Source organism: Xyrauchen texanus, chromosome 14, assembly GCF_025860055.1.
Source record: "Xyrauchen texanus isolate HMW12.3.18 chromosome 14, RBS_HiC_50CHRs, whole genome shotgun sequence".
Classification (NCBI taxonomy): domain Eukaryota; kingdom Metazoa; phylum Chordata; class Actinopteri; order Cypriniformes; family Catostomidae; genus Xyrauchen; species Xyrauchen texanus.
In genome coordinates, this window is record NC_068289.1 from 32,051,148 (window position 1) to 32,068,652 (window position 17,505).

Genomic DNA, 17,505 nt, shown 5'->3' on the forward strand with positions numbered 1-17,505 from the left:
GGACCAAGAAATTAGAGGATCCTTAGTATGTTAAATAGTGGCAGGCAAACCCCCCAGGTTTACAGAAATGGTTTAACCCTACAACTCAGCAGCCAATGGAAAAGTGCAACACTCACCCCTTCAAACCATTGTTGCCAACTTAGCGACTTTGTCGCTATTTTTAGCGACTTTTCAGACCCCTTTAGCGACATTTAAAAAAAAAAAGCGACTAGCGACAAATCTAGCGACTTTTTGGACAAACCTTAGCAACTTTCCAAATTCCAAATATCGCCAGTACTGCAAGTGTGAGGTCTTACTTCCCCGCTGCGTCTGCTCTGTTCAGTGAGCGGCTGAGAGGAGCAGCACATTCCGTTGACTGCACGCCAGCGGACATAGACATGAATGAGCTGCGCATGTGCACGCTGTGTTAGCAGGAACCAATCAGTGATCACATATCAGCTGCCTTCTCCTTTGTTTTAATTCAAAACATTTAATTTGGCCGTTTTTCGGCTATATACTTATATAAAAACAGTATGAGCACGGTTTAGGGGAGATAACCGTTATTATAAACTAAAGTAGGCTACAGTACCGAGAAATTAGGCAGAATGCAAATACGACGCGATGACGTCATTAATATGCTAATGACGCATGACGTCATCTGGCGACATTTAGCTACTTTTCGAGCAGGCTTTAGCTACTTTCCATTGAAAATAGTTGGCAACACTGCTTCAAACTGGACAAGTGGCCAAATGGCTCAGAATCACATGAAATCAACGTGTTGTTTACACGTTGTTAAAACATTGTTAACAACACGTAAACAACACGTAAACAACGAGCGAAAAGTTAACACGTAGACAACGCGTAGACAACACGTTAACAACGTGCAAACAACGTGTTGTTGACGTGTTGTCTACGCGTTGTCTACGTGTTAAAATTCGCGTATATTTGAACTGCCTGGCGTTCCATAAAGAGCAAGTTCGGCAAAAGGCGGATTCGAACTCTGGCCAAACGCGTCAAAAGCTACCATCATGCACCTCACGCCTTACGCTACAGTAGTTATTTTGTGTCGAGCGTCTTTTTGCTAAAAAGACAGGCACCGGGCCGGCACGTAGTGCAAATATACGCTCCGTTTTCGGAAATGATTTAAAAAATAAAATAAAATAAAATAAATCTTCCCCTCGCTTGGGCCCCAAGTGCGCATGGGCCCCTGGGCCCCTGCCCATAATGCCCATTGGGTAATCCGGGCCTGAGTAGATGCCTCCAAGGCAAGTTCAAAACAAAGCGCGCGTGCGCTGTACTGTGATTGGTGGCTTGTTTGACCAGTTACGTTTTTATCCACTCATAAATAAAAAGGAACGACTGATTTTGAAAATGTAGTAGAGTAAAAAGTAAGATATTTGACTTTGAAATGTAGTGGAGTTAAAGTAAAAGTCTCCCCAAATTTAAATACTTCAGTAAAGTACAGATACGCAAAAAAGCTACTTAAGTACAGTAAGGAATTACATTTACTTCGTTACTGTCCACCACTGAGGAGGAAGTAGGATAGACACTATTATTCCTTAACACCAGAAGAACTAATGATAAAATACAAATGTGTGAAAGTTTGCTAAGTTTTGCACTTTTCCTGGCAGTGTGTTGTACCTGCCGCTCTGCATATCCTTCTGGAGTTTATTTTTAACAATGTTCCTGATCATTTAGTTTAGTTTAAGTGGCATGTCTCAGGATGGATTGTTTTGTGAACCTGTAAAAATGTGACTTCTGACTGCATTTTCCTTTTTTTGATTATTCCACAGCAACCTGATGTGCATCTGAAATGCGTGCTGGTCTACGGGGACTTTATCAGGATCAAGTAAGTCCAAAAATTGACCTTTTCACAATTCGGTTTAAGGTAACACCTGCTTCTCACACTTTATCCTAATGAGGACAAATATCCAGTGACAAGTCATTTGTCTGTCCACACTAACAAAATGCAAATAATCTGATTTACATGGAAGAGATAGTATTTATTGCTTATCGCTTTGTGTCACGCCTAGTTAAAAATTCCATACTTGAAGTTTGTGAAAGTTTTTGTAAGTGAGTTTGTCCTTAAACTTTTGCATTCTTGCTGTTTTGCCCATACTTCTCAAATGGATGCAGTCCTTAAACTTTTTTGTAAGTATTTATGTCAATGTTTAGTAAAGCTGCAGTGGGACAGGCAGGAGGGCATGATTGCTGATTGACAGGCTGGAAAATCCCAGCCATGTTTGCCTTGGGCTCAATATCCCCAAACTGGCCTGACAGCGTGCCACAGGACCCCACCCTCACCAACAGCGGCAAAAACATTAGCACAACCATAAAGAGCTTTTTAAGAGCTATCATGGGTCTCTAAACTGCAGGTTGTATTGAAGGATTTGAGATCAGATTGCTCTCACAGTGGCTAGTTAAAGTGTTTATGTGAGCGATTGAGGATTTTCTTAGCCCTGATGACTATAAGCATGTGTTCCGCTTTGTCTACTGTTCCCACAGACCTCTTGCTAGCACCACGGGTGAATTCCTCTAAAATAGGTCTGTGGTCATATGTTGTTTGTCTTTGATAGCTTATGCAGTGTGAGTTTGTGATGACAGGATGGCATTTCTTGGCTCTTAGGTTGCTCAGTATCCCTGAATTATCAAGACCCAGAGATGGAGCCTCAGAGCAGGACAGACGCAGAGAGCTAATGTTAGCCAGAATCCGAGCCCTTATCCGTTTGCACACAGAGAGTGAGGTATGTGTAACAGTGTACCCTTCACCTCGTGTGTCTGTGCACCTTCTCTGACACATTGGGCAACTTAAGTTCAAATCTGGTCCATGCCATTACACTATATCCTCCTCTTCTTCCTATCGTTTCCCGTCTTCTCTCTGATTTTCCTATCCATAAACACTATTAAAAACAACAATAAATTAAATAAACAAATAAAACAAAAAAAAAGACAAAAATGGAAGATCATGCTGCTTTTTTAGACATTGAGACACCTAGGGTGCATTCTTGTGTTCAAAAACATCTGATTAGCACTTCTAGTGTGGATGTACCATTAGCCTGCAAATGTTTTTTCACCATTTGTAGAGAGAATGTAAGAGTAGACAGGAAACCATACTGTACACCAGCGGTTCCCAAACTTTTTAAAACCATGTCATCTCTTTATAGTGTTTTTTTCCTCATGGCACCCCAACCACTGAGAAATAAATAAATAAACAAATATGCTATCTTTTTTTTATTTTAATATTAATATTAGCAAATTAAATTCAAGCAAAGTAGCCTTCAAGAATTTAAGCAATTAAACATTGCTTGAAGCTTTTAAAGTAATTATTCAAGAGCCAGTAGTAAAACAGAGAACAGTGTAAACAGTGCTTTAAATTTTTCAGTAACAGCAGTGATTTTCATTGAAAATTCTTAATAAAAGTAATCTAATGCAAAATAAATGTACATGAATTATTGACATAATCTTTACTGTGTGATTATTAGATATACTTTGATAGATTCAATACATTCAGAGTTTGACTGTGAAGCAGACCTGCCATTGAAATGTATTGGGCTTAAAGCTGTCCAAGTTATCCATCCAAGGACAGTGAGTTCTTTTCTTTTTTTCTTGTCAATATAGTTGTTTGATTAATATTAACAATAGTCCTATAACAGGCAAAAGCAGCAGGTCTATTAGGCTGCTTTTACACATCGCACATATTTTGAGACTCATGGGCAGACATACACATTTGAGCGTTTGAAAGGAGCTGGCTGTATTCTAATTTAGTCAGTTCTTGGTACTGCTGGTACTTTTAAAAGGAGACCTTTCAAATATGAAATTAGCAGATTTTTTGCAGCACTCCTAACCAGACGCTGAGGCACTCCAGGTTCAGGAACCACTGCTGAAAGCGCCCCACACAGCCTTGGTTAAATGACTCTACTCGCTCTCTTAGACAAGATTGTCGTAAGGCTGAGCGAAAGTGGAAAAGAGATAAACTTCAAATTTCTTATGAATGTTTAACTGCATGTTTAATCAATTACCAAAAATCAGTAAAAGAGGCAAAGTTCAAATTCCTCTCTAAAATCATCTCAGAAAATGCAAATCGGCCGAGAATGCTGTTTAAGACAATTGATTCTGTGCTAAAACCTTTATCAGCCCCTACTCTAATTCCTTCTCGAGAAACATGCGAGAATTTTGCAGTCTTTTCATGAAAAAGTCTTGACGATCAGGGGTTCGATAAAGCCAGCAATATATAATCCACTTTTGACCTGCTCACCGATGAATTCTTTAACTTGTTTTCATCCTATCTCCTCTTCTCAGCTAGCTGATATTGTTTCTAAGGCAAAATGTTCCAGTTGTGAGTCTGATATCGTCCCTACTTGTCTCTTTAAGGAAGCTTTTGAAACCTTGAGTCCAACTGTAACAGATATCATTAACAGTTCTCTAGCGACTGGAATTGTTCCCGCTAGTTTTAAACATGCTGTAGTTCACCCTCTTCTTAAGAAACCTCATTTAGATCCATCTCTCCTCAATAATTTTAGACCTATATCAAAGTTGCCTTTTATTTCTAAACTTCTAGAGAGAGTCGTGCATGACCAGTTGAATACTTATCTCAGCACATCTAACATTTCAGATACTTTTCAGTCTGGTTTTAGATCTATGCACAGTACAGAAACTGCCTTGTTGAAGATCAATAATGACCTTTTGCAAATCCTTGACACCGGATCGCATGCAGTGCTTGTCCTACTAGATTTAAGCGCCGCTTTTGATACTATCGACCATAGTATCCTGTTGCATCGGTTGGAAAAAGTGGTGGGGATTCAGGGTGCGGCCTTACAGTGGTTGGCCTCGTATCTCAAAGACAGAACCTTCACAGTAAATATGGGTAAATTTACTTCTGTATCTGTTCCCCTAGTCTGTGGTGTGCCCCAAGGGTCCATTTTAAGCCCGCTTCTCTTCTCACTATATATACTGCCACTGGGGGCCATATTTGAGAAACATAGAATATCCTACCACTGTTACGCTGACGATACACAGTTTTATCTACCGGCAAAAAACGATATGTCTTATCCCCTGGAAGCCCTGTGTGACTGTTTTGATGAGATCAAATGCTGGAAAGCAAACAATTTCTTACAGTTAAACGAAAGTAAGAGCGAAATTTTGATTTTAGGCCCACCTAGCTCCTCAGCTACTTTTAATTTCGGTTCCTTCCCTGTCAGTGTTCGACCTCATGTAAGGAATCTTGGATTTACATTAGATTCGGTACTTAACTTTGAAGAACAAGTCAGCTCAGTGGTAAAAGGCAGTTTCTTTCAATTGAGATCTATTGCAAAAGTAAAACAGTTCTTGTCCCCAAAAGATTTAGAGACTGTAATCCATGCCTTCATTACATCACGACTGGACTACTGTAATTCCCTGTACTGTGGTCTGCCTCAATCTACAATCACTCGTCTGCAAGTTGTTCAAAATGCTGCAGCGAGACTTCTGACTGGTACAAAAAAGAGAGATCACATCTCTCCTGTCTTAGAAATTTTACACTGGCTCCCAGTTAAGTTCAGAATTGATTTTTGAAATTGCAGTTTTGGTGTACAAAGCGCTATCCGGTGCTGCACCAACATACATATGTGATTTACTGACTATGTACACTCCCCAAAGAAATCTTAGATCGTGTAATCAGCTTCTTTTAACTGTTCCACGCTTTCGCTGCAAAACCAAGGGTGGTCGGGCCTTCTCTGCCGCTGCTCCTAAGCTCTGGAACAGTCTGCCCTTCGCTGTGAGGTCTGCTCCGACACTAACAAGTTTTAAATCGGCTCTTAAAACGTATTTATTCTCTAGTGCTTTTAAATAAACTGCTTGATTGATTGTATATGAATCTTTTGAATGAATTATATTAGGTGCTATATGTATAAACCTGTCTTTTTCCTTGTCTATTTCAATGCTTTTAAATTGCATATTGTAATATTGTACAGCACTTTGGCGCAGCTCTGTTGTTTTTAAATGTGCTATAGAAATAAAATTTGACTTGACTTGACTTGACTTGCTGTACACAACCCCCTGCAGGCCACATCTCCGTCATGTTTGTTGGAGTATGCTGAATTTGATTCTCTCACTTGTGTCATTGCTGCACCAGCATGTGCTGTATCTCATGGACAGTCTGTGGGACAGTGCAACTGCTCTGCTGGTAGACTGGACTGGTCTTACCTCACTGCTTTTACCTCAGACTTCCTGTCAGGAACAAGGTTAGTACATTCAAGTGCACTCTTTATTACACACTCCTTCATTGTAATGCTATCATTGCTGTTTTTTTTTAAATTTTATTTAAGCTTATGACATGTTAGTGAGCACACAGTGCTACCCATCCCAACAGCATTGACACACGTAAACATTACGTAAAAAGGTTAATACAAATTTACAATTATATAATTTCTTTTTGTTAATATTATTTTATTTTTTTGAAATGACACTACAGTTTTGACTAATGTTTTTAATGATTACTTACAGTAAAAAAAAAGGAAATGATTAATGGCACCATTGCAGTATCTCCACAGGTTGAAATTTGTACAGTGTTTATACAGTACTATGCAAAATTCTTAGGCACATAAGATGTTTCACAAAAGCATTTGTCTTAAGATGGTTATTTATATCTCCAGCTTTATTATGTCAATAGGAAATATAAATGTTTGACTCCCAAACATTACTTTTGCAAATAGAGAAGATTAGTATACAAGAACAGGGAGCCCTGCAACAGATGTCATGACCCCTACAAAACCCCCACTGAACATCGAGTCAGTCTGGGATTACATAAAGAGACAGAAGCAATTGAGACAGCCTAAATAGATTGAAGAACTGTGGCGAATTCTCTAAGAAGCTTGGAAAATCCTATCTGCCAACAACCAAGAAAAACTGTGTCCAGGTGTACCTAGGAGAATTGGTGCTGTTTTAAAGGCAAAGGTGATCACACCAAATATTGATTTAGCTTTTTTATGTTTACTGGACTATGACATTAAGTGATAAATAAAAACTATTTATGACATTATTTTTGAAGACATACTCACTATGCAACATTTTTCACAAGTGCCTAAAATGTTTGCACAGTACTGTATATATGTGTGTGTGTGTGTGTGTGTGTGTGTGTGTGTGTGTGTACAGCCATGTCCAAAAGTATTGGCAGGGACATACATTTTGTGTTTTGCAAAGTTTTCTGCTTCAGTTGTTGTGGTGTTGATTCACATTGTTTCTAGATTATTGTGCAGAGTGATCAGATGCATTTTAAATAATTGCAAAAAGCTTCATTGGGCCAAAACAAATTACTTTATCACAAAAACCCAAATTTCACTGTTTTTTGGCCCTGGCTAACATAATTTCACTAATCATATCAGCAGCACCTGGGAAATTCTGAACGAGTACTAGTTAGGTGAAATCACTCTATCATACTGATTGGATTATAAGAGCAGACTGATTGCTATAAAAAGAGGGAAGAAGTGCTTCCAATCATTGTGTTCTTGTTAGCAATGGCTACCTCTAAAGAAAGATGTGCAGCCATCATCGCTTTGCATCAAAATGGCCTCACATGCAAGGAAATTGCTGCAAAGAATATTGCACCTGAAAGAACCATTTACCGGAACATCAAGTACTTCAAGGAGAGAGGTTCAACTGCAGTGAAGAAGGCTTCAGGATGTCCCAGAGTGTCCAGCAAGTGCCAGGACCGTCTCCTCCTGAGGAGTCAGCTACGGAATCGTGTCACCACCAGTGCGGAGCTTGCTCAATATTGGCAGCAGGTTGGTGTGAGTGCATCTGCACGTACAGTGAGGTGAAGACTTTTGGACAATGGCCTGGTGTCAAGAAGTGCAGCAATGAAGCCACTTCTCTCCATGAAAAACCTCAAAGACAGACAGAAATTCTTCAGGAAGTACATGGATTGGACACCAGAAGACTGGGGTAAAGTTATTTTCTCTGATGAAGCCCCCTTCTGACTGTTTGGGACATCTGGAAAATGTATAGTCTTGAGAAAATGTGAAAGCTACCATGAGTCCTGTGTCGTGCCAACAGTGAAGCATCCTGAGACATCCATGTGTGGGGTTGCTTTTCATCCAAGGGAGTGGGCTCTCTCACAATTCTGCCCAAAAACACTGCCATGAATAAAGAATGGTATCAAAACTTCCTACAAGAGCAACTTCTTGATGATCTGTGCATTTTCTAGCATGATGGAGAACCATGTCACAAGGTAAGAGTTATAATGAAGTGGCTCGGAGATTGTTACATTGAAATTTTGGATCCGTGGCCAGGCAACTTCCTGGATTTTAATCCCATAGGGAACCTGTGGTCAATCCTCAAAATCCACACAAGAACATTGTATCAGATATAAATTAATTTGATCTGGATCTTGTCTTTTTGCATGACATATTGACATCCATAAAAAAACACTAGTTTATTTATAGTGGTGTTATAGCAACTGTAACCAACACAGCAGAGGTCTAACTAAAAGCTCTTCTTTTCATCTACAGGATGGTTTCACAGGACTACACTGTGGAAATTCTGTCCACACTAAAGAAACTTACTGTGTTCAACATGTAAGCCTACATTTTGTAAATGCAATGACAAACACCAGTTTCTGGAGCGTATTGGGAGTTATTTAACCATATTTATTTGTGGGAATGAATCCTCTAAATTTGCATTCTGTGTGTGTATGGAATGCAGGAGTCAACCCTGAACTTATGATTGTTGACATAGTGATAGCTATATGTTACCCAAATGCAATGTTTTGGGGTCATGCGGCAGTAAACATTTTTGAGCAAGATTGATATTCATTTGATTGTCGACAGAGGTACCATGTTTGTTTCATGCTCATTAAGCTGCTGCTTTTAAACAGCAGGCTCTCTCTAGACCATTATGTATGGGTTTCCCCTAGACCGCGGGACTGATAATCTTTTATTACATTGCTGTATTAGCAATTAGTTGTTCGTGTCATTGTGTACACACTTAAATATAAAAATTGACCGACAATAGAAAATGAATTGGAAAGAATAAAAACAGCAATTTTAAATCAAATAATTTGTCAAAATCAATATAAATCAGTCACAATACAGAAGAAACACACACATAAATGAAGGGGTGAGACTTTACAACATGCAGAGTGCAAAACACAAATGAAAAAATGAACTGGTGACTATAACAGATAATTTTTTTAATTTTTTAAAATAAAATCTACAATTCAGCCACAAAGCAGAACACACACACACACACACACACACACACACACACACACACACACACACACACACACACACACACACACACACACACACACACAAATAAATGTGTGAGACTAACACAGCCAGAAGGCAGAACACAAAACACTCACGCATGCACACAAGAGAAGTCTGGGTCTTCTGTTTTATACACTAATTTAATTTCATAGTCCATTGCTGTTAATTTCTTTTTAATTTGCTTAATAGTTTATTACTATTAATTTTCTTCACATTATTCATTTACATTATTACATTTTTATGTCTGACTTAAATGATTGGTACCAAATGATTATTTTCGGGCTTCTCTTTGTAACATCAGTTCAGGTTTTACTGTAAGCATAATGTGACATTATTGCAAAAACTGACACTTCAAAACATTCAAAAAAAAAAAAAAAAATGCTAAACTTTTAATTTTGTGATAATGTCTAAATATACACAGATCAGCCACAACATTAAAGGGGACCTATTATACAAAATTCACTTTTACATGGTGTTCGTACATAAATGTGAGTCAGCAGTGTGTGTACACAACCACCCTACAATGTTAAAAGTCCACCCACTCCTCTTTATTACATTTTTATTAATCAAACACAGTGTGTCAGAATGAATGGTTTTCGTTTTTACTCTAACTTGACGTCATGTTAAAGCAGGCCTCGCCCACAACTGGTGACGGACTCCACCCTATTATCATAGATCCTCCCCTGAGTGACCATCCGCCAACTTTTTCCACACTGGAGCAGATACAGTTACAAGAATAATTTCTCAGCTTCGTAAGCGTAATAAGTGTTCTGTTGTTGGCTGTAAAAGTGAACATTAGAGTCTTGGCCAGTCTGGCCATTCTCTATTGACCTCTCTCATCAACAAGTCGTTTCCATCTGCAGAACTGCCACTCACTGGATGTTTTTTGTTTTCCCAGGAGATCAGCAGTTACAGAAATACTCAAACCAGCCCATCTGACACCAACAATCATGCCACGGTCCAAATCACTGAGATCACATTTTTTTTTACCCATTCTGGTGGTTGATGTGAACATTAACCGAAGCTTCTGACCCATATCTACTTGATTTTATGCACTGCTGCCACATGATTGGCTGATTAGATAATCACATGGATGAATGTTGGTGCCAGACTGGCTGGTTTGAGAGTTTCTGCAACTGCGGATCTCCTGGGATTTTCACACACAACAGTTTCTAGAATTTACGAATGGTGCCAAAAACAAAAAAACATTCACTGAGCGGCAGTTCTGTGGATGAAAACGTCTTGTTGATGAGAGAGGTCAACAGAGAATGGCCAGACTGGTTGAATTTAATTGACTAAATCTTCGGTAACTCAGATAACCGCTCTGTACAATTGTCGTTAGAAGAATAACATCTGAGTGCTATTCTGAGATGTGGGTTAGCACTGTTTTGGTGCCACGAGGGGGCCTACACAATATTAGGCAGGTGGTTTTAATGTTGTGGCTGATCTGTGTATATATAAATGCAAACTTGTGATCAATTTAGAATTACAACACAGTAGGTGGCTGCATAGAACACAGCAGCCATCTACTTGCTATTGTTGTCTTAACATGATTTTCAAGTCATGTTATTTTTCTTTTTTGACCAAATGGCAGCAATCTGCCCTTAATCAAGGATACATTCTCATATTTTCTTCATGTTACTAGGTTTTACTGTAATGAAGTTACATACATTTGTTAGCTTGCATATGCAAATTAATGGTAAAATGAGAAATTTACAGTATATATAAATAAGCTCTAAAAAATATATAAAATATAAAAGGTCATATAAAATGACCATGAACAGCAAAGAAGAGGCCCTATTTGATCAGAATAGGAGGGCTAATGTAAATTCAGTAATCACTTCCTAAATTTTTCGGGAGTGAATTTGGTTGTAGAATATGGTTGTCACTCTGTAAATAACCAAACTGTGTGGACAGAATAGGATAAAGCACTCAGACAAGTCATTAAATAAAGTATACGTTTATTCTTATTTTATTTGTTGCTGTATTGCTATATAAAATCTGTCTAGTGCTCAGGATCTGTCAAAATGGAGCCTGTATGAGCTGGGGATCAAACTCTTGGGGGTGGAGATAAAACATGGTGTTCTGCCCGTGTAGGTAGCATTGTTAGCCTGAACCAGATCCTCTAGATTATACATTTATTCAACAGGACTCATCTGTCTAATCTGTGATTCTTGTAGTTAACAACGGAGGCTCTTTGCTGTCTGTGTAGCTGCATCCTGTGGAAGCACAAACACATTTGGAAAAGATGTGACCTCCAGGGTGAGCCATCTACCTTACTCTTTCACTCTGTCTCTGATTAAAGCATAACTTCTGTCATTGAAGACTGACGTCACATTTAGAATGCTAATAATCCAGCACAGACCTTTTCCCTTGGGTGATTAATTAAACCAGCATTTTTAGGTATGCTAGACTCACAGTCTACAGAATTGCTGTATGATCCATCACAGAGCACTGTGTCCTTTAAATCTGCCATATTACATTTCAAATATCAGCCAAAGGCCTGGGGTTATGTCCAGTGGATTTTAATAAGTGATAGAAAGCGATTGATCGCTAGTCTTTAGGAAAAGTAGGAGCTGGTGATGGATTGTAGTGGGCTTAATGGTTGCGCTCTTGTGTGGATGTTTCACCGCTAATGTCTAGACTTATTATTAGGCCTGTGTTTCCATGCAGTGCACAAGGTAATCATATTTCCTCACCTCTAACCTTTATGCAGTGAAATATTGACGTCCATTAAGACTGCTGTAGGTAAGATGCGTCCAATCCGGTGGTATAGAGAAGGCTCAGGAATGGACGTTTTGTCCTCTGGCCTCCTCATCAATAACTGACAGTGCAGGCGGCAATTTTTTGGCCAAGGTGGCAACTTGGCTCAATCTGCAATTCTAATGTCAATGGCGACCCGAGGTGAAGGGAAAAAAAGGCGTGTTCAGCATAAAATTGGGACTCATGTCTGTTTCAAAATGAGTAATTTAGCAGCAACGACATCGCGACTACGTGGGATGGGGGAACCATTAGAGCACGTCCACCCTGGAGCTCCACGTGCATGTAATTATGAATGAATATTTTACACAAGAGACTGGCAGCACTGCTTGGAAAAATGCTTTCATCAGTCCACTTCAGTTAGAACTCTGCTGTGGCCTTCTTGCAGTTTCTATTATTTAGCGTAATTATGCTCTCCTCATTCTGTCTGGGGTGTGTGTGTACAAAGCCAAGCTCTCTTGCCACATACTGTTCTGTATACAACATATTTTACACCAAAAATTCTTTATATTTCAGTCCATATTCAGTTTTGTTGTCCATACCGGAAGTTCAAAGCAGCATAGAGTGTCTATTTGGGAAGATTCGGTTTTGATTTATGGGTAGTTGATGCATTAAATGTCTATTAACATATTTTTAAATCAACATCAAGATTTTAGGTTAAAATGTATATGAATGCATAATAGAAAGCATACATTTTATGTGCTGTAAATGGTCATCATCACTCTTTGTTTTGTTTTTCACACTTTTGAATTCACTAGTGCATTTTACATGTTCCATGTATTCTCTCAAAATTATAATAAGCTCAAAAGAAACTTCATGAATAATAATTATAAAACGATTAGAAAAATGGAGATTACATTTATTTTAGATAGAGTATAGTATTTCACACTGCAAGACGTCAACTTTATCTATTTTGTGTCGGCTAGCCTTGGAATCGATGCCTTTTTTCACGCAATAATAATCGGAAGATTTTCCAGATGATTATCGATATATATCGGGCTTTTCTTGACATATAAATTGGGCTGCTCGTTGCACAATAGTCTTTGTCTTTTTTAACATATTTCACAACACAACTGTTAAAGTGTGAGCGGGTAAAAGACACTTGGACGCGTCTAGTGGACGAAATGGCGCGTTCTAAAATTAGAAACAAGTATTTTCTTAGAAGGTCTGCACACTCAGCCAAAGCTCAGTGTCCAAATTCTGTAATGCAAGGCAGTGCAACTTGCATAGTTTTCCATAAAATGTATTGCCAATCATAGTCAAAGGACAAAGATTATTTACTCTAGCCTTCGCTGGAGGATATTGTGTATATGAATCTTTCATATAACCTACACAATGTATTTTCAGTGACAAGTATGTCATTTTGTGGGTTGACTGCTTGAATGAAATACCTATTAAAGGCTAAATATTGAGAAATTGCATTATAAACGTTGCACCATCATTACACCAGTTTGATACACTAACCTGCAAACTCATCATCTTCACTTTGTTCATTCTTAAAGAAGTAGGAGTGGTGGTGTAGTGGGCTAAAGCACATAACTGTTAATCAGGAGGTCGCTGGTTCGATCCCCACAGCCACCACCATTGTGTCCTTGAGCAAGGCACTTTACTCCGGGTTGCTCCAGGGGGATTGTCCGTGTAATAAGTGCACTGTAAGTCACTTTGAATAAAAGCATCTGCCAAATGCATAAATGTAAATGTAAGTGCATCAACCATCGTAAATTTGGACTGCCATCTACTGCACCACATCAGCTCATCCTGTGTTTGTGTGTGTGATACCTGTGCCTTTTGTGACCGCGACCGACTTCAGGGAATGTTATATCATCCCTTGTGGTCTTCCAACGCTATTATGCCATTATGCCATACTGTTAAACAGAGGCCAACTTAGGGAATTGGAAAGCACACAAAATGTATTATTTCTAATTTAAATGTCAGCAAATATTTGAATATCTATAAAATAATGTGCTGATCAATAATAAATATATTATGACATCCCTAGTGCCAGTTTTACTTAAGCAGATGCAAATACTATATATTTCGTGTTAATTAAATGCTTTGAAGTAGACAAATGGTCAGTTTAATGGATATGTGTTCATGTGTACTTTTTTTTAGGAGTCAGCCATCCAGCAGAGAAACCAGCTACGTTGCTACTGTGAGAAATGCCACCACTGTCTCTCGCATGTGGAGCAGCTCATAAGAGAACAAGTGAGCATCACGTCTCTTTCTGTTCAAGACATTCCACTCCATGTAGAAGTTTCAGAGAATATTCTTTGCATACAATGCAGTAGCATGTGTTTTGGTGCCAGTGTTTGATTTCTGTTTGTTTTGACTTTAATTTCCTGTGAAGTGCCCTTGGCCCTTGCTTTGTGCTTTATTGAATTCCCACTCCATGCCAGGGGTCATTGACAGCAGAAAAACCCACTAATTGTAACTAAAACAAATCAAAGATTCTGGCAAACAAACTTAGTTTTTTTCAGTACAGTGATGTCACTTATTTTCTATTCATGATGTAATGGAACAAAACAATAGCAGCCTATTCTTAATCAATATTTTGTCTTTTTTCCCAGTAAAAATCCTTTAAACAAGATAATTTTTTGAGAAGCATAATTGCATAGGATATTAAAACTGCTTTCATAGAATACACTCCTGGACAAAACAATGGGCCAAGACCAAAATGGCAAAACATTATGCTTTTAATGGTCTCCACAATAAATGTTCAATTCTTGCTAATATCCTGGGCAATTATTTGTGGTTAAGACCATTAAAATCTTAATGTTTTGCAATTTTGGGCTTTGCCCATTTTTATTTTTGCCCAGGAGTGTATATATTGAATTAAGTGCAATTATCTTACCCCATTGTTTGAACTTTAGGATGTCAGGCAGTGGATGTTTAGGTATTGTTTAGGAATTATAATAGAATTTAATTATAATTATAATTAGTTTATGTTGTTGATTGGGCTCTGTGTTTTTTGTTTTTTTTTCATAAAGGCTTTCATGTGTCTGAGTGATGTTCTCATAGCTCATAATTACCAGCTTCAGATGTGGGATGCATCTGCAGGCATTCCGCTGCTGTACACCCCTGATCCCAAACCCCTGAAAGCTCTACTCTCCTTTGTTTTGGAGCATGTTTTCACCAACCCTGAGCTGGATACCCACAATAGTAAAGGTTCTCTCCTTCTCATTTAAATTGTAAGGGTCCTTGTTTGGCCTGTGCTCTGCAGTGGGGTGAGATTGGTGGCTTCAGCAGCTGAAAGTGTTTAGAGTCATTGCTCTTTAGAACTCATTTAATAACCATGTTCTTCAGATTTTACTGTGATTTAAAAAAAAAATTATTATCAAAAAGACTTGAATGTTGTCAGTGCTCAATGACAAAATGATTATCAGGAATTCAGGTACAGTTTAAAAAAAAGAGGGATTTTAAAATGTTTATTTTGTCTCATTTTGCACTGCGCTGATATTCCACAATACATTATATGTACTAAATGTACACACATTATCCTTTTCAAAAGTTCATGTGTACACATCACATCAGGGGCGTGTCTAGGGGGAGGCTGGGGGAGGCAGTGCCTCCCCTAGGATAAGCTCTGCCTCCCCTGAGAATTTGAGAAATAATCTGTCCATCTGATGATAAATTACAATTTAAAAGTGGATTGTTTTGTGCATATTTTTCCATCGCTAGCAGATGAGTGAGGTCTGACACAACAAAAATCCAGTTTGGCGCTGTTTCACAGTGCGCGCGAGCTCGGCGTACGCGCTCAGAAAAAGTGCATTATGTCAGAACAGAACGCCAATGACATGTTTACCTGGCAGAGCTTTAAAGCACGAGCAAACAATGAACTTTTGTGATTGCGAATAAGTGCAGTGTCCTGTGAGTGTAACTCTACCACTGCATTAACATATGATGTGAATGTACGTCGAGTTTTCGGGGACTGATCGAGGCGCCAGAATTGCAGCTGATAGAATGTGAGGCGATGAGAAAGCAGTGTGCAGTGCACTGTATGCGGTGCACGAGCAGCGCGAGATGCTTTCACATATGCTGCGTTACTTTGTAGGCTAACTGATCCGCGGCTGTACTGTACCAGAAACACATAGGCATAGGCCTACTCACTATTTTTTTTATTTCAAATCCAGAAGTTATCAACAACTTTTATTAAAAAAAAAAAAAGTTTTGTCTGCATTGCGATTCTCTTTGTACACATATAGGCTAGGCTACACTCTTTAATAGACGTATTCACGTTAAAACCCAATTTAATCAACGTATTCAGTGCATTACTTCTATACAGATGTACATATTATTTTGCTCGAGCAATTAAGTGGAAAAATATTTAACCATATATTTATATTAAAATCGCAAACATTTTAAATTAAAACTTAAAATTGACAAAAACAGCAGACTCATGCCTTTTCTTTTGCATTTAAATTTTAATACAATAAATCGACTCGGTTACTAACGTAACCTCGGTTCCCTGAGAGGAGGGAACGAGTATTGCATAAGTAGCTTACGCTATGGGAAAACTCCGTTTCTCGAGAAGTATTGAAGTCTTTATGTAAAACGCATTGCAGCTGCACAGCAGACAGTAATGAGCGAGGCAGCTCATTTCTATGTACTGATATGCATAAAAAATCCTCTAAGTCGGTCAGAGACGGACTTATAAGGGACCTTATAAGGGAGGAGATATTGCTCAGCATATACATACTCCAGTCCATTCTACAGTCAGGCTGATAGAATGTTGGAATGCAATGAGGGGACCTGTAGGTTATAAAACCTGATAAATGTCGAAGGCGAGGCCCAGCCCGCCACCGCACAAATATCTTCAATGGGTATCCCACTCGACCAAGCCCACGAGGTGGCCATGCTCCTCATAGAGTGAGCTCTGACGCCTAAGGGGCATTGAAGGCCCTTGGCTTCATAAGCTAGCGCTATAGCATCCACTATCCAGCGCGATATTTTTTGCTTTGAGACTGCGAGACCTTTAGTGCGGCCGCCAAAGCATACGAATAATTGTTCCGTCTGTCTGAACAGGGCAGAACGTTCCAAATATACTCTGAGCGCCCTGACCGGGCAGAGTAAATTAGCGTCGCTTTCGTCTGCTGGGGACGATAGCGCTGCCAGAGATATCACCTGTGCTCTGAAGGGTGTGGAGAGCACTTTAGGAATATACCCGTGCTTTGGCCTAAGGACAACTATGCAGTCGTTAGGTCCAAATTCCAGGCAAGCAGCGCTTGATGACAGCGCGTGCAGGTCGCCCACTCTTTTGACTGAGGCGAGCGCCAGCAAGAGCGCAGTTTTGAGCGAGAGCTGTTTAAGGTGCACGGTTCGGAGAGGTTCGAACAGGGCACTTTTGAGTGCGTCCAGGACCGTGGCCAGGTCCCAGATCGGCACCGAGGGGGGGCGAGGAGGGTTCATCCTCCTAAGCCTCTTAGGAAACGAATGATTAGGTCGTTTTCCCTAATGAGCGTCCTTTATCAGGATTGTGTGACGCCGCTATGGCAGCCACATAGACTTTGAGCGTGGAGGGTGT

General features: G+C 39.3%; 1 protein-coding gene across 1 annotated transcript in view; it reads left to right on the plus strand.

The window, feature by feature from the left end:
• The first annotated feature begins 1,792 nt into the window (after nucleotides 1-1,792).
• Nucleotides 1,793-17,505, plus strand: part of LOC127654611 (cohesin subunit SA-2-like) — a 32,365-nt gene continuing 16,652 nt past the window's right edge. The window contains exons 1-6 of the mRNA XM_052141839.1: nucleotides 1,793-1,828; nucleotides 2,556-2,723; nucleotides 6,089-6,197; nucleotides 11,437-11,486; nucleotides 14,097-14,189; nucleotides 14,972-15,143. Of these exons, the coding sequence (XP_051997799.1) occupies nucleotides 1,793-1,828; nucleotides 2,556-2,723; nucleotides 6,089-6,197; nucleotides 11,437-11,486; nucleotides 14,097-14,189; nucleotides 14,972-15,143 (628 nt within the window). The remainder of the gene's footprint in view (nucleotides 1,829-2,555; nucleotides 2,724-6,088; nucleotides 6,198-11,436; nucleotides 11,487-14,096; nucleotides 14,190-14,971; nucleotides 15,144-17,505) is intronic.